The sequence below is a fragment of the Cydia pomonella genome, chromosome 18 (assembly GCF_033807575.1).
Source record: "Cydia pomonella isolate Wapato2018A chromosome 18, ilCydPomo1, whole genome shotgun sequence".
In the NCBI taxonomy this organism is placed as follows: domain Eukaryota; kingdom Metazoa; phylum Arthropoda; class Insecta; order Lepidoptera; family Tortricidae; genus Cydia; species Cydia pomonella.
In genome coordinates, this window is record NC_084720.1 from 8,017,422 (window position 1) to 8,036,151 (window position 18,730).

General features: G+C 39.3%; 1 protein-coding gene across 5 annotated transcripts in view; it reads right to left on the minus strand.

Moving 5' to 3' along the window:
- Positions 1 to 18,730, minus strand: part of LOC133527706 (sodium channel protein 60E) — a 269,985-nt gene that overhangs the window by 27,288 nt on the left and 223,967 nt on the right. For all 5 annotated transcript variants that reach the window (XM_061864841.1, XM_061864840.1, XM_061864842.1 and 2 more), the window contains exon 7: positions 15,764 to 15,983. In XM_061864841.1, the coding sequence (XP_061720825.1) occupies positions 15,764 to 15,983 (220 nt within the window). The remainder of the gene's footprint in view (positions 1 to 15,763; positions 15,984 to 18,730) is intronic.

An 18,730-nucleotide genomic window follows, 5' to 3' on the forward strand; every position in this document is an offset into this window, starting at 1 on the left:
TCATTTTTATTCATCAAAAGAACATCGTATTCCAATTTTACTAAATTGCTCCAACCAATTGTGCAGTTTGTGCGGGATAAAATTCTGTTATGATTACTTTTGACTCCACTGTTTATCGACAAAATAATTATTTCGCCAATAAACCGCTTCAAATTATTCATTTATTAAGGGTTGTCTCCATTTCGTCATTTTTATTAAATAGCGAGAATGGCGGTAATCATTTCATGTGCTGTTTATTTGGCATTCAATAGTTCTCTCCGGACGTCTGTCATTAAGCATTTCGAAATAGACCTCCTAAAATTAGACGTAATTGTAGCTCATTAAGCTCATGAAATACGGCGTTTTATGAACCAAATATTTCCTTTGGCAGGATTAGTCCTTAGGACCCAAGGATGGGTTTAAGAGAGCCACTAAGATTTTTCAAGTAAATTTTTAGGGGGGCTCTAAACTTTGTCTTGATATCTTTATCATTTAAGCTACTAGGCCAAGTTTAGTATCGTTTTCTTATACATTGGGATGCCAAATTGAATTATGGTTTCATATATTGTTCCGATGGGGTTCCGAAGAAAAAAACTTCTTTATTTCTTTTCTCGCTGAACCACTTTAGTTTAAATTTGGTATAGAGGTAGTTTGAACCCCAGGGAAAAATATAGAATAGTTTGCTTTCCAAAAATTTTGTCTAAGGGTGTAAAAAGGGAGGTGGAAGTTTGTAATAACCGCTGAACCTTATTTAGATGAAATTTGGTATAGAGATAGTTTGATTCCGAGGAACAACATAGGATAGTTTTTATCCCAAAAATGATCCCTTAAAAGTGTGAAAAGGGAGGTGGAAGTTTGTATGAGGAATCAATAACCGCTGAACAAATTTAGCTGAAATCTACGTCTACATCTTTTAATTTTGTTGATAATGATACCAAACTAGACTTATGACCTAAATTAAACATTTATTTTATTAACCTAAGACGTCGCCAACGCTGAAAACCTGGGTGGTTCCACTTCTTAAATACATCTTAGAAACACAAAGATTAATTCTGCCTAAGGAAACTTTTGGTTTAGAGAAAACCGTATTTGGTATTTTTTTTTTATATAGTGTGGACATACGAGTAAATGATCGAGAATTGAGACTTTAATTCAATCAATGATTTGAAAGTCGAAAAGGTTCTCGAACTGGTCATTAAAGAAAATCTGCTGGATTTTAAAAAGTTTACTTACGCAGCGGCTTACGTGAGCGAATAGCGGCTTACGTGAGCGAATAATCCTTTGATACCTATGGAAGTGTCCTACGTGGGCGATCTCGTTGTGAATGCGAATGCCGTTGGGCCGCCGCGCTGCGCGGCGTCGCATTCGCGAGTTATTCGCTCACGTAAGCCGCTGCGTTAGAAGCTCTACTCTATCTTGTATTTAGACGTAAGTACCAGCGATTAACCCTAATTTAATCTGATGGGCAATGAGGACAGTAGCCTTAATTAAATACAGCTCACTGATTCAGTCATAGCGGGGTAGGTACAGTCCCTTTCTTACACTGTGGTACCTAATAGCCTACAGGGTTACAACAATGGTCAAGGTAATACACATATGTAGGTAGGTATGACCTTGTAAGGGTAGCCAACTGGGCATCCTTGTCTGTAACCAATATATACTTATGCAATTCCCAATAAAGACACAACTATTCCAAATTTTATTCATACGAGTATCTAAAGCTAGGAAAATGTCTGTAAATAATAGCCATTACCATATTACCAGTATTATCTGTGATTAAATTATAATGGATACGTTTTGTCTAAAACCCAACAAGATCCTCTGGTAATAGACATTAGAAAATTATAGGGGGAGTCCGGGAGATATGACCAGGTGGGAGAGTTGAACCACGACAAATATTTCTATTCAAATTTCGCGCCACCGACGCCGTTGACAGCTCATGTCGTACTTTAACAGAAGGCGCAACTTTTGGCGACGCCATATTGGCCGCTATTAGTCTGGTTTGGAAATGACTGGAGTAAACGTGGTTTCGCTGTCGCGAAGTGAAAAAAATTACAATTTTATATTTTTACACTATTTTGACAATTAAACAGGTGAGTAGTATTATTTTATCTTATTGTACTTGTTGTTTAATGTAGTTTTACTAACAGTGATCATTTGGAATGTTTATTGTAAGAGTATAAAGAAATAATAATCTATATAAAGTAAAGGGGGGTGCGGGAGAGTTGAGCCGCATGGTGGTAGGGAGACATGATCAGTGGTTCAATTCTCCCACACTGTGCTTAAATAAGGGTTTGCTTTATTTTTATGCAGACCAAACGTCAAAGGAGGTAAGAGGAAGGTGTTGCAAGATAGCGACAAGAGAAAAAAATCCAAAAATAAAATAAAAAACAAGTGTTGTGTTCCTACCGGTGAGTAAGATTGCCAGAGCTCAACGAGGGTACGGAGTGCGGAGTGTTAGGGTCGGCAACGCGCATAATACACCTCTAGAGTTGCAGGCGTCCATAGGTTACGGTCACTGCTTACTATCAGACGGGCCGTATGCTTGTTTGCCACCGACGTAAGTTGCATAAAAAATGTTCGACTGTGGGATTCCTGCAAAGGATAGGTATATTCACGAAGTTTGCGATGGGTTAACTGACAAAGATGTGGACAACTTTATTTGACATGAAGAATTATGTTATGTAAAATGAAAAGGGCCTTGCATGTGCCTTTGATAATTTGTTGACTGAATTGATCTCATAGAAATAATTAATAATAATAATAACTCAAAGATAATTGATCTCTTGAATTTCATGTTAATGTTGCCGATTTTAAATTTTATAAAGTTTATTAAATTTTGATATTTTGTTTTATGGGTAAAAATACTTTGTTACAACTACTTTCCTTTTTTAATAAATATATTGGATTAAACAGCACTTTTTTCACTCTTTTTCCTACCTAACATATGTATGGTCATTACTCCCACACCCCCTGGTCAACTCTCCCATAGGTTGGGGAGACTTGAGCCAATACCCCGTTTAAGAAAAATATTTTTGCAGAACTTAAATGTTGTACTTTATCAGCACTTTGCTATGCTCTAAAGATACCGATTTAGATATGTCATCTATACACGAAAAATCGAGTTGCTAACACTTACGGATAAACCTCTAATGGCTTCTGAGTAAAAAGAGGTTCGAGTCTCCCGGACTCCCCCTACTTTCAAATCAATTTAATCTGTGATTATTTCTTCACCAACGCAATAATAATAGCTGTCGCAACAATGGTTAAGAAATCAAGAAAACTACAAAGTGAAATTCCCGTCGAATAGATTATTAATCTTAATCGACTGTTATTTCAGGCGTAGCTTTCGAGTAGCGATGAACTAGGGCGCCATTTAAACCGAACACGGAGAAGTCGAAGTCTTAGATAAACCAGTAATACTCGTAAGTACTGGAAGTAATTTAGTCTCTGCAGAACGCCCAGTCTTTAACAAGTTTAAAAGGACTTCAATATAATTATTTATTTATTTACTAGCTAGCCTGTTGTTTCCCACTGCTGGGTAAAGGCCTCCCTCTCTTTCTTCCACGCGTCTCGGTCTATGGCAATATTAGGCCAAAGTTTCCGAAAGACGTCTAGATCGTGCCGCCACTTCTTTCAAGCTCTGCCGTGACGCCGCTCTATGTTTGGCAATATAATAAAATAGATTCTTAAAGGTGAGAACTTACAGTGGACTCTTTAGCAGAACTAAAACAATATTAATTATTTATTTAAACTTTACTGCACAAAAAACAAAAATAGTACAAATGGCGGACTTAATGCCTAAAGGTATTCTCTACTAGTCAACCTAAAATATAGCTAAAATGCTTCTCTGTCACACTTACGTACGAATTTACAAGTGTGGCAGAGAGGTAACAGGTCGAACGTGGTTCACGGTAGGCCCTCCGGACCCACGGGGCCCTAAGTACGATGGGTTTGAAAAGAACTCGACTCGTCCGCTCTCGCGTACTCGATGAGAATACACTGTCGCTTTGATTTGAATAATTAAATCCGTAATGCTATGCCATACTTAATTAATTACATTAAATCCACATATTCCACATGCAAATATCGGTTCATTAATGTAGATTGTAAGTTCACGATCAATGACGTGTTTATTTATTTATTTGTTCAATTGGTATAAAGATAACACGTTTCCAGGCTGATTTGTATTATCTTATAAAAAAGGGCACCGCACGACCGGTACTCATTGAGATCCATCGGTTTAACAGAGAATTGATTTTGCAATACGAGTAAGTAACCATAGGATATATAACTCCCGATTTTTACTGCAATCGTATTCGCGTGATAAGTGCGACTATCATAAAGCACTTTAGTTCGTTTTCATCATAACCCCCGAGCATCATTCGCGAATGTTAAACATGTGCGTCACGTTAGTGGCAATCTTGATTGAATCAAGGTAACAAACGTCATATTTATACGTCATTTCGTCATAGAATTTGAAAACCTAAGCCATTGGGTTTAGGCTGTCATAGAATAGCACCATAGTCGTAGGAAGCCGTTTGTTACCTTTATTGCTTGATGGAATTCGAGTAAAATTTAAGATGACAACCTTTCGGACAGTATCAAGCATGCGGGACTATTAAGTCATGATTTACAGAAATAAAACTCTCTTACTCTTCTTAATACTCTTTACTCTGTTACTGTGTTTTTCGTGTTTTTATTTCTATGTACAGTAAAGTATATGCATACATACATACATACATAAGAATATTTTTATTCGTGAACACAAACAAGATAATTTACATGGAAGAAAAAAATAGAAAGGAAAAAGTGCCATGATATGGCCTCATCTCGGGATGTTGCTGGCGATTTCGAGCTCTGATCTTCCGATAAGAACATCATGTGAGAAGAATCACGACAGGTAACAGGGAAAAAGAAAATAAATAGAAATAAATTACATACAGTGAACAAATTTACGCAGTTTCAATAGATTCGACAATTTTTTGCGGTATTTAAAAAGTTCGTCTGTCAGCCAGTGATGTTTTGGTTAGTCAGTCTACAAATGGCTTCTAAACGGAGCCTTAACTCAAATCAATTAGGTCCTTAATCAAATCCCAGCAAATCTTAAATCAACAACAAATGCGCAATTCTAGCTGTACCTCAGCGAAACGTACCTTAATGATTTGAATAGAGATAAGTAAATACTACAGACTGTTGACATGGATATAAATTCGTGGTTTGACCTTGGATGTGCTGTCAATCATCACGATAGATACCGCTAACAAACTTACACGTGATTAACTTTGCACTGTTTCAGCACGAATTAAATCAATCAATCAATCGTTTACTGATAACAAGCGTTACACGTCATTTTAAAATCATATTATATTTACAATTACTAATGCAGCGGCAGCTCAGATGGTGCGGGCACGTCCTTCGAATGGATGACCACCGCTTGCCTAAAGCTGTGCTCTACTCTGAGTTGGCGGTGGGTAAGCGGAAGCACGGTGGTCAGCACCTGCGCTACAAGGACGTGCTCAAACGGCATCTGAGCGCTTGCGCCATCGACCCTGAGCGTTGGGAGGAGCTTGCTGGAAGGAGGTCTTCTTGGCGTTCTACCATCCATAACGGTGTCAAAACATTCGAAGATAACCGCCTCACTAGCCTAGAAATAAAACGCCAGTTACGGAAAGAGAGACCTAAGCCCTCCTACGTGTACACGTTCAACGCAGCTGGCCAACTTTATTGTCACGCGTGCAATAGAGTATTTAAGACCAAGTTCGGCCTGGCCAGCCACATTAGGGCTCACGCTAGACAACGTCCATAATGTGTTTATTTGGGGTCGCCGTCATCGAAAACGATGAGGAGGACTATTATTATTATATTTACAATCAAAAATGCAACTGCCGTGATTTTCTCGAGGGTTATAGTAATAAAACCCCAGATTTCAAGTATACAAGGTCGGAAAAGTGCATCCCATATCCCAAAATCCGCGTACCGTCAAGCGAGCCGTAAACTGGTTTATTACTCTTTATTTTTTTGATTTTGTCTGAACGGATCAAATGATCTATTCAATCGGTAAATTAACTAATCCGGATTTGCATGGGACTCTGTCGTTAATATTGACTCGTCTCTGATCCGAAGCTTAGCCAACGTTGATATAATGAAGGGCCTTCCCAAAATGAACTTTAGTTTGAGCGTATTCATAATGTAAGGGCTGTTTTGCTGGGCTTTAATTAATTCTGGAAGGGCGTCGAGTTGATATCATCTGCAGGCGTAGTAGTACCAACGCAGTAGGGCTGCCATTTTTTGTATAAAACACGTTGTCTCAGAAATAACTTTTTGTCTTTTGTTAATTACAATTGTTAGCTTTACCTATATCAATCTAGATAAAGAAATAATGGGATTTTTTTGTGGTGTAAAATACAACAGGAGAGATAATTTGGAACATTTTTGAAGTGAAAACTTCTTTAGCGGCGCTGTGGACTTTTTGTGATGGGGAAAAAATGTTAAACTCGCGACAGATCGAGTGACCGACAGATTCGACAGATTGAAAATTCGTAAGACGGACACGTGACCTGATCGAAAAACTGTTACAATATCATTGCAGCCAGTAGAGTAGAGTCGTGGAAATTATGGATAGAAGTTGGTTTTTCTGAGAGATAATCTTTTTAATGTTAAATAATTGTGATAGTTCTTTAGTTCTGAAGTGTTAAATTTTTAATGGAATATAAATTGTCATGTTTGTGTACAATAGTGCAATAAATGAATATTGTATTTTACCAAATAAATGATGGTACTTTTATACTGACAATTAAAGCAATTTGTACAAAATTATTCCCCAACCATTCCAAAACATCAAAAATGCACAACGATAATATTCAAGTTTTCACTTCTGCCGGCACTCCCAGAGTTCAACCCGTTGTTTTTTTTTTATTAGTATCTGGATAGAAAGTGCAGGATTATTAGTTTCATAAAAAATATTTCTGAGTTAAAAGTTAATGCTCAAAGATTCTATGATTGTTTGTCTATCCAGTTTTTGGATTTTTTCGAATTACGGCAATTGGCATAAAGGACCTAAGCGCCTATAGCGTGTAGGGCGTGTAAGACCATTGTGACTAATTATTGTGAGTTCACTGTGATTACGAACGAATTAGCGCCACGTTAAAAAGTAATTAAGAAGCCAACTCTGATTTAACAATTTGTCACAAGTTTTTACGGTATAGGAGGCAAACGAACAGACTAATCCCCTGATGGTAAGCAATTAGCGTCGTCCATGGACACAATGGAAGTCGTGTATGACATGCGCAATAATCAATATGAAGTTCGTCAAGTTCGTATCAAAACAAGATCAACACACACACAAATTGTTGAATCAGAATGGATCTCCCGGTATTGCGATATAAAACAATACCACATCTGTGCACTGTGTGCCGCATCCGTCACGGCAACACGAGATTCGTAATAACGTCACGACGGTAGGGTTATTAAAACGCCCTCGTGCTACAGTATTCTAACAGGTGCACAGACATATTACACACAGGGAACAATGAGCTTTTCAACTTAAGCTGTTTATTTGTTTTCTTCCCCCTACCACTCATGCCCAATCCGTACTAAATATTAGATTCATAGAGTAGGTGGATAAGGTATAGCAGTGTAGAAGTGAGTGAGTGCTTTAGACTCTTTAGAGCCATTTCTTCCAGTTAAGGAAAATAGGAGTAAAGATTAATCGTTTAAACTTAGTTCTTTAAGTTAGTAAAGCTCATTCTAAACCTTTTAAAATAACAATAAACTTTCAGTTTCGGCGGTAAAAACCGAACAACACAGCGATTAAGTTGCATCGAGTAACAGGTGTCGAGGTAACGACGCTCGAGGGGCATATTCAGATATTTAACATACGATGACAACTTACAGATTTCAGTGCATCTCGCTAGGAATCATTTGGTACTAGAGGGATGCACTGAGAAAGAACATATTGGTATAATGTTTTAAAAGTCTGAATGCACCTCCGAGGTTTGAAGCATTACTCATTTTGCCCCGGGAAGTGTTTTATTCAGACACGTCCACGGTTTATGTCTGAAATGTATGCAAACAACTGCTTTTGTTCGGTAAATGTGATTGCTGCTTAGGACAACAGAGCGATAAGTGTAAGAAATATAATTTAAAGTGTTTGACGAAGCTTGTTGCGGAATTTATGGGTTATTTATGGCTTAGTACTGATGTAGAATAAGTTTGATGATGCTTGTGCGGATTACATTTGTGTTTTGACGAAGTATGAGGCGGATTACCTTTGTAATTGTAATTTAAATAAAAAATAAAATAAAGTGAAACAAGATAGTTTGGTCGGGTTACTTTTGAATGTGTATATATATTATTCCTACGATCTTATTACGATTTTGAGTTATATCAACGTTAAAGTAATACAGGATTTTCACATGAAATTGATATTCACAATTCTCTATAGTGTTGGTTTAGTTTTAGGATAACAACAATAAAGAATTATAAACATTACTAGCAGGTCAATTCGAACGCACGATAACTAGATAACATCATTTAGATATCATTTTGATGTCAGTGTACGTTTAAATTTATATAAGTATGTAGGGACACATGTGTACACAGTTGCAGGAATGCTGACATGGCATTCCACGTGCAAGCCGCGAGGCGCGGGCCCCGGCAGTTGTCCCCCGCCTTTCGACTAGCCCGGTTCTCTCCCAACTATACATAGGTATAGTGTTCGTAGAAGCAATTAAGTTTTAACCTTGATCTGTGTAGTGTAACAGTGAAGTAATAAACTTTTGTATTTTCCGTGCTAAGTGACTTTCCCTTCTCACCAATTAGTTAAACCCTTGGAGTCAGATAAATAGACAGTAGATAGAAACCTACAAGTGGTGACCCCGACAAAAACGCGATAGTGACTATAAACGATTTAGTGCGGAAAGTTGTTTTCTGTTTATCGGGGGCAATTCATTTTGCGGGAGTGAACCGGGGCAAGTACACAAAGACATTCTAATATGTCGGACGGTGAATGCGAGGCGCCCGGCGTCAGGGAGCGCGATCAGCGCCCCCCGCCGGCGGACGCGTCGTCTGCAGCGAGAGAGGAACGGACCAACAGGCAGTTGGACCTGGCAGCTGTCACGGTGGCATCAAGGTTGCCAGAGTTCTGGGCGGACCAGCCCAGGCATTGGTTCCTGCAGGTGGAGGCCATCCTAAATCCACAGCACCTCAAGGACCAGGCGAGGTATGACCTAGTGCTGGGGAAGCTGACGAAGAGTGCGATAGGGCAGATCACAGACCTTCTGCTTCAGCCGCCAGCAATAGGGAAGTACGTTGCCCTTAAGGAAAAGCTCTTGGAGATTTATGAGGACTCTGCAAAGGCTCAGCTGCAGAAGCTCCTCAGCGATATGGAGCTGGGCGACCAAAAACCATCACACCTGTTGAGGAAGATGAGGGATCTAGCGAGAGGCAACGTCCCTGACCAGACGCTGTGTATTCTGTGGCAGAATCACCTACCTCAAGCGGCTAGAGCAGCAGTTGCAGTCGCCGACACGCAGAATTTGGACAGTCTGGCCGCCATCGCAGACAAGGTGCTAGAGGCGGTGAGGCCGACTTCCCACGTGGCCGAAGTAAAAACATCGTCCTCGCGAGGAGGAGCAACGCCCATCCCGGACATGACAGCGGTGTTAGCTGCTTTGGAGAAACTCGACGCTAGGATGTGCAGTCTGGAGGGGCAATCAAAGCGGTCGGATCGGTGCCGTTGTCAAACGCGAGGAAGATCCGCATCACGAGGGAACATGCGTCGCCGTTCAGCATCGCGCGGAAGGAGCACCACCAGAAGAACGCCTGAAAGCCCTGACTGGCTATGTTCTTACCACTACAGGTATAGAGAGAAGGCGCAACGATGCGTACCACCTTGCGCTTGGAGAACAGAGCCGTCGGGAAACTAAAAGGAGTACAAGAGGTAGCGGAAACTTGTACAACTCCACCGTCGCACCGCTTGTCAGTGACAGACTCTAACAGTGGTTTTCGTTTTCTAATCGACACGGGTGCCGAGGTCAGTGTAATACCGGTCAAAAACAAGTACTTTATCGGTGAAAGTGTGTGTAGATTATATGCCGCTAATGGTTCAGAAATTAAAACGTATGGTATAAAGACTCTAGATTTAAATTTAGGTTTGCGAAGAGCATATAAATGGTCATTTATCATTGCTAATGTCCGACAGCCTATATTGGGTGCAGATTTTTTAATTAATTATGGTCTTATTGTAGATTTGAGATCCAAGAGGTTATTAGACAGTTTAACCTACTTAAGTGTAATCGGATCCATTGAGCATTGTAGTAATCCGTCAATTAGAGTTTTAGATAGAAACCACCCTTTCCATGACTTGCTAAGTAATTACCCGGACATTACCAAACCCGTAAATTTCAGAGAACCACCTAGCCATAGCATCAAACATCATATCGAGACCAGAGGACCTCCAATTTTCGCTAGAGCGAGACCACTGCCTCCGGATCGCTACAAAAAGGTAAGGGAAGAATTTAGAATTATGCAGGAGTTGGGTATCTGCAGGACTTCAAAAAGTCCTTGGGCAAGTCCGTTGCATGTCGTTCCAAAAAAGAACGGCGAACTTCGCCCATGTGGAGATTATAGACGGTTAAATCAGGCCACAAAGTCCGACAGATATCCAATCCCGCGCATACAAGATTTTACGTACATTTTGACAGGAAAAAAGATTTTTTCGACAATAGATATCAACAGGGCATACCACTTCATTCCGGTGGCGGATGAAGACATAGAGAAGACAGCCATAATTACGCCTTTCGGTTTGTGGGAGTTCCCAAAAATGTCATTTGGTTTGAAAAATGCAGCGCAGACATTTCAGAGATTCATGGACACCACAGTTTTCCCAAATTTTGATTTTATTTTTGTGTACATTGACGATATTCTCATAGCTAGCGACTCGGAGCAAGAACATGAGGGACACCTTAAAGCTGTGTTCGAGAGGTTGAACCAGTTTGGAATCACCATCAACGTGTCAAAATGCTGTTTTGGTAAGTCGAAACTGGATTTTCTAGGTTTCGAGGTGTCTACAGAGGGCATCCGGCCATTGCCAGAGAAAGTGCAAGCAATCACAGACTACCCGAAACCCGAGACGGTACAGGACTTACGCCGTTTTCTAGGTATGGTTAACTTTTATCGTGCTCACTTACCAAACGCAGCATCATACCAAGCAGAGCTCAACAAGTATCTGCATAACAGCAAGAAGCGGGACAAAACCAAGATCGTATGGACAGCAGAGTCGACTGAGGCGTTTGAGAAATGTAAGCAAAGCTTAAAAAACGCGGCTACATTGTCTCACCCTCACGTTGATGCTCCCATGGCGCTGATGTCAGATGCATCGGACCGAGCAGTTGGTGCAGTTCTACAGATACAGGTAGGAGACTCATGGAAACCTTTAGGATATTTCTCTAAAAAACTGACGGACGCACAGCAGAAGTACAGTACTTACGACAGAGAGCTGTTAGGAATTTTTCTCGGAGTTCGTTATTTTAGAAAAATGTTTGAAGGGCAACCTTTAATCATTTTTACAGATCACAAACCTCTCATTTATGCATTCAAAAACGGAGATAACATCAAGGAAACGCCTCGTAGGGCAAGGCAGTTGTTATTTATTAGCGAATTTACAACAGACATTCGATATGTAGAGGGTAAGAATAATATTCCGGCAGATTGTTTATCGCGAATAGAAACGGTTTCCTGTCCCACGATTCTCGACTACGGTGCAGTTGCTGACGCACAGCAACGTGACAACTTCATTTCCAACGAAGCGCTCGGCGAAAACAACAGCTCACATTTCAGAAAGGTATTTTTGCCCACTGGCGATAAGGCAATCTATTGCGAAACTTCAACTAGCAATATTAGACCTTATTTGCCTACTGACTTTAGGAAAGTAGCATTCGAGTCAGTACACAACCTTAGCCATCCAGGAATAAGGACTACAAGGAGAATGATCACTAGTAGGTTCTTCTGGCCAGGTATGAATCGTGATATAGGAATTTGGGCGAAATGCTGTCTACACTGTCAAAGAGCTAAGGTAACAAGGCACACCTTGTCAGAGTTTAATGAGTATCCACCCGTCGATAGGTTCGAACACATTAACGTGGATATAGTAGGACCTTTACCCACTACGGAGGAGGGGTATAGGTATTGTGTTACCGTCATAGACAGGAAAACGCGTTGGCCGGAAGCTTTTCCCGTCAAAGAGATCACCGCAGAGAGTGTTGCGAAAGCCATTTACGACGGTTGGATAACTCGTTATGGGTGCCCACTCAAGCTGACCAGCGATCAGGGTAGACAATTTGAGAGCAATTTATTCAATAATTTACTCAAAATTTTAGGTATCAAAAAATTAAGAACAACGCCCTACCACGCGCAGAGCAACGGATTGGTGGAGAGGTTCCACAGGTCCATGAAAAGCTCGCTTAAGGCAAGCTTAGACTGTAAGTCATGGGTAGACCAGTTACCGTCAGTCTTATTTGGTCTCCGTGCAGCACTAAGAAGCGACAATAGCGTTAGCGCTGCCGAGATGACATTCGGGAGGAATCTACGATTACCAGGTGATTTTTATGATACGAATCAAGCAGAGTCAGGCGACGACGATAGTCTCGTGAAACGGATACGTCAAACAATAGGTAAGTTTAAGCCCACTCTGAAATCTCATAGTAGTTCAAAATCATTCTTTGTCCATCCCGATTTGAAAACATGTACTAAAGTTTTTGTGCGCGATGATACAGTTAGACGCCCACTTAAATCACCCTATGACGGACCTTTTAAAGTTGTGAAACGTTATGATAAAGTTTTTAAAATTAAGCTCCCTGACCGTGTAGTAAATATTTCAATTGATCGACTCAAGCCAGCATATCTATTAAATGATTCGAGCGACTTAGAGGCGGATCAAACTACTACCGACTTAACTGACAGACAGACTAACTTGAGACCTGAGGCTACGGATTTACGGCCTAGCCTTAGGACAACTAAGAGTGGACGAGTCGTCCGCAGCCCTATTCGTTTTGATATAGAATATCAGTAGGTCAAGTTATACTGGTTATGTAGCTACAACTAGCTAACCTGTGAGTAATTACATTTTGCATCATTACAACACATGTTATCGTATGAGGTTAAACTCATTATTAGTTTTATTCATTTATTGTTGTAATTGTCAATTAGTTGATTCTATATCATTGCATAAACGCAAAACTAAGTAGTTTTCAACACGTGTAACAACATGCTTAGATATAATGTTTTACTTTGGAAGTCGTTGCACAAGAAATAAGTATGTCATTTATTTGCAGTATTGTTCAATATTTTAGATATTTAAAGATTCGTTATTTCAATTAGATTTCATTGCAACAGATTATTTTCATCAGAACAGTTCAAGATGGGTTACGGACAGAGCAAGGAAACCAATAATGAAGTTATAGCTCAAGCCCAAGTCGTTTCAAACGTCACGCAAGTCGAGACGAGATTGAACATATTATCCATTATACTGATAGTGGTGGCAGGCCTGATAACGATCAGCCTGCTGTTCGTATTTAGAAGATTTTGTGTGCACAAAACCAGACGTTGGTTACGTAAAGAAGTCGGAGCCGCGAGTATGCTGACGCAGCCAGTGGTCCGGGTGCAAACCCTACCACCCCAAGCGGTCCAGCCTAATACAGCTCTGTGAAAGAATTTTTCCCGTTATTTCTTGTGCAAGTGACATTAAGGATTAGTGTTTTTAGGTTTAAGTTATGAAAGCACCATTTTAGTTTCGTGATTATTTTTATTCGAATTATGTGCACTTTAAATTTTGCCATTCATTGCAGGTCATGCAGTTACATTGTATATTGTAAACAACAGTAGTCATAATACCCTGTAGTGTATTATCGTGTGAGAATGAATTCCTGGTATCGCCCGCCGGCCGCCGCGAAGTGCAGAGCGCGCAGTATACGGTTACAGCGAAGTGTTAGGTCGAACGTTCACTGGCAGAGAGGCGATACCAAGCTATTCATGTTGACTGAACTTATGATTTTATTTTATTTTGTAAAATTTTTTTTTAAGAAAAAAATTGGGAGGACTATTGTAGGGACACATGTGTACACAGTTGCAGGAATGCTGACATGGCATTCCACGTGCAAGCCGCGAGGCGCGGGCCCCGGCAGTTGTCCCCCGCCTTTCGACTAGCCCGGTTCTCTCCCAACTATACATAGGTATAGTGTTCGTAGAAGCAATTAAGTTTTAACCTTGATCTGTGTAGTGTAACAGTGAAGTAATAAACTTTTGTATTTTCCGTGCTAAGTGACTTTCCCTTCTCACCAATTAGTTAAACCCTTGGAGTCAGATAAATAGACAGTAGATAGAAACCTACAAGTATATAAAATAGTCCCGTTGTATAACGCACCTAGATATAATGTTATTGATGAAATATATATGATATAGATATCATAGATATCAGTGGACTGCATCTTACCTACTCCCGAATTTCAATTTCTCTTAATTTAAAAACCAACATGCTACCCGTATTTAGCAAATTATTCCACCAAAGTTTGTTTGTATGTTTAGTTCGCTTTAGTTTCGAAGGCACACAAATTGTTAGAATTTGCGAGCGTAGTAATGGAGGTAAATGAGTGTACCTAGGCTTTACTGAAATTTGTGAATGAATGGAGGAGATCGGATGTATCCCTAGGTACATTATTGTTGAAGTTGGCTATCAATAGCGGTGTACCTGTTGTGTATTTGCCTGGAATAAGAGGGACATCATTGAGGCAGTGAACCACTACCTCTAACAATCTCTGAGAGTTAATAATGATATTCTTACGTATATTATCACCTGTTAATATCAAGCTTGTAGTAACTTACCACTAAACAAGTTAACAAAATGAGCAAAAATCATGGTTCGACCTGCTTTAACAACTAAGTATTAGATATTACCATAGAGAAATATACTAAGCTTACCTACTTATTCCTCTATGGTATTACCTAGTAACAATTTTTTCATATCATGGTAGAAATACCTAATCATCAGCGCTAATATTAATATCATATGCCAATACGCATACGCGACCAATGAATTAATATAATTACATATTTAGTTATGAACGCATTATCGATAATTATGGAGGTAGCTACGGCTCGATAATATCGTACCTCCCTCCCTCGTACACGTGTATGATATGAACTGTGTACCACAGAATTCGGCTAAGTACGCTTGAAAGGGCCCGATTCTTTCACCCGAGCCTCATTAATCTTCCCGAATTTCCGCTACACATTTGTAATGCGTCTATAAATTCTCAGTCTGATGGGTGGGTAAATCGTTCTCCTGTAAGCTGTGACAAACGGACGCTGTTTTGGACTTTTTGATTGAAAAATGCCTCATACACAAAGAGTGGAATCAAAACGGTTTCCACAAGAATTGTTTCAATATACTGTATTACACCACTGCGACATAATTAATCACATTAATCGGTGTGAAAATCTGCTTATTCTACAATAGAGCAAAATTTCGATAAGCAGGTTCATTGTCCAATTACTCAAATACTCTCACAAAAACAAGTTTGGTTTAGGAACAATTTGGGGTTTTGCCGCAAATGATATGGTGCCTCTCGTCGATCCACCAGTTTAATATACATACCTATAATATGCCTTTTATTCGCTCAGGTACGTCCTAAGCTACCTAATTTTCTTATCTCCTTAGTTTTAGTGAGATTCACTCGTCGAATTACTTACTACCTAACTCTTTATCACATCAAAACAACTGACTCACCATATTGTACACATTCTCCCAGTAGTCCAGCGTGATCAGCTGGAACGTGGTGAGCATGGACCACAGGAAGTTGTCGAAATTGGTGTACCCGTGGTTGGGGTTGGGACCGATGCACAGGCACGTGTGGGTGGGCGCGCAGTGCCGGGCGCCGGTCAGGTTGCCGCAGATGATGGGGTCGCCGACTTCGTCCAGCCACCAGTTGCGCGAGTCGTTTATCCATCTGCAGCGAAAGACAGAAGTTTTGACCATTACTAAAGTATTCGGTTGAATTATATTGCAAACTAGATAAACATTGAATGTATTTTTTACCTATTATAATGAGTATGAAGCCGACTCTGACTTATTTCATTTTTGATATACAACATCGTAAACATTTAGACGAAACTTAATAATTCTGTATTTTTTCTGATTTGCGTATGTTAAGTGGGAGTAAGTAACAGAATAGTATTTTAAAAAGCAGAAACCCCACTGTAGTCAATGCTTCGGATTAAAAAATAAATAAATGATGATACTTAAATGAAGGTAGTCGGAACAAGTTAAGTCTGCATGGCATTTGTAAATACAAAGTATGGAAATGTCATCATAAACGTTAAATGTCTAAGGAAATATGAGATTTATATACTTCCACACGTTGTTCTTTCAAAATAGGCGCAGAGTTAGATTAGACGGACTCTAGATACTCCTAGCTTTTTAAATATATGCCTAAAACGTCATAAGTTAGAGCGTTTTCACACTGTCCGCTCTTACTGCATGGCTCATAAACGCAAAAAATTATGTTTTGGAAATTACTACTATTGTTTCAAGCCAAACAAATCGGCAATCTTCTAGACGCTAATCATAATTTTGCATCTGACATAGCTCTATATCCTAGTTATTTCTCGGACCGTGTTAGTACCATTTTCTCTCGAACCGGATTCCCGCAAAGATCAGTGTTTTCTAATTATCTAATGACATTATTAAAGCACATAAACCGAAGTTCGTCGTTACGACGCGACCGGCGGTCATTTGTTTTTACTACCCAACTTGGAACGAGATCGCTGAATTGCTCGTAAAGTCTAGCGTTTGCCTGGCTACGAACCAGCCATATGAGGAGGAACTAGGTAGGTAATGAAACCACTTATGCATTGCTTGCCTGAAATTAAAAAAAAGTGGACGATATTTCATCACATTAAATTAAAATGATCGTCCCTCTCTCAAAAAGGTAGAAATCCGACTGCTCGTCAGCGTTCCAGTAAATACATGAGCTTAAGTAATTGTCAATAGAGTGATTTATTAGGCATAAGAATGTCGAAGTTCAGGACGTTTACCTTTAGACATGAGCGTTTCATACTAAGTATTTTTGGAGCCCCATCCACCCACATTCATATATATGAAACATGCGTCTGGTTTCCATGAATACCCAACAGATGGCTAGTGACGTCACTTCATCAGTGCACAACCCACGCTCCAAACATTTATACCGCAATCTGATTCTAGAGGTCACTTTCCCTCGCGTTGCTTAGACTAGCATACCTAATCACTGGCTGCATTATTATGCATTGGATGCACGGAGTTTGTGCATGTTTGCCCGGCGACCGGCCTAATTCAGACGAGGTCAGCTTGATCCTGATTTTCGTTGTTGCCGTTTGATGGAAATTAATGTCGTGAAATACGAATAAAAGAACGCATACAACGAGTCATTTACTTTATAAGTGTAAATACCTCAGGAAACTTGAGCGTTTAACTTTAATGTGGAATAAAATTTATAAAATGCAGGCAGTGAGAGAAAATTTGAACGACAACGCGCCGATATTTGAAAATCTGACAAATTTGTTACTTAAGACGAAAGTGGAGGACCCACGCTAAACACCTTTTTATACAAACGTAGTCCTCGTTTTCCTCTCTGGAGATTAACATTATTGATAATATTTTGACACTATTTGTTGTATATCAACCACAGCTATACTCCTACATTCGATTTTTTAATTATTAAAAGAGTTAGGAGCATTTAAAAAATTGTATGAAATTTATTTTTTACTCTTAATTTTTACAACAATCAAAAAATCTACAAAAGTCAAACGTAAGGGCCATAGGTATGGTTAATATACATCAAATTATGTTAAAATATTTTCCGTAAATCCGTAAATAGGGACTACGTTTGTATGGAGAATCGACCATCCTCTTTCGTCTTAATGCAAGTACCTATAGTTCGTTTTTTAGCATTACAAAAAAGGTAAACAATCTTGACATGTCTTTTTATTGAAAAACGCTTTTTAAAAATCAGTAACTATTATTTACAATGTAAATGATCGCATATGATTTATAATTGTTACATATTTGCCTTGAATTCTTTTTCAAAAGTGTTTTTCAATAAAAAGACACATCAAAATCGCTTACCTTCTTTCGAATGCTAAAAAAACGTACTATTACTGTGTAGGACTTCACCTTAAAAGTACTGATTATTTAATTATTTGGATGAAATCCTTTTACCCCATGTAGACCTGAAAAAATATTGACACGAATTCCAGGATTAGCCAACTAAGAGCGTTTTCATATTGCGCGATCCGATATCGGATGTAAGACCGATATCCGACATCCGATAAGTTGCTTCCGACAGTATCGGATCCTAGATCCGATAAAATTTGGTTAACACCCATTTGTGACCACGATAAATGGTCCTGCGCGCGTCACAACGTCGGAAATAAAGGTAGGTAACTAAATAAATTCGTGACAGACCCGGTTATAAATAACCGTGTAAGTACATTGATTATATTTAAATCCAAACAAATATTCATTAAAATAAAAGGCCACAAGTCAATATGGCGGGGAAATTGTTTTGATGGTTGTAAATTGTCATGTTTGTGTATGATAGCGCAATAAATGAATATTGTATTTTACCACATAAATGATAGTACTTTTACACTGATCATTAAAGCAATTCGTCAAAATCAAAATATCAAAAATGCACAACGTTACTATTCAAGTTTT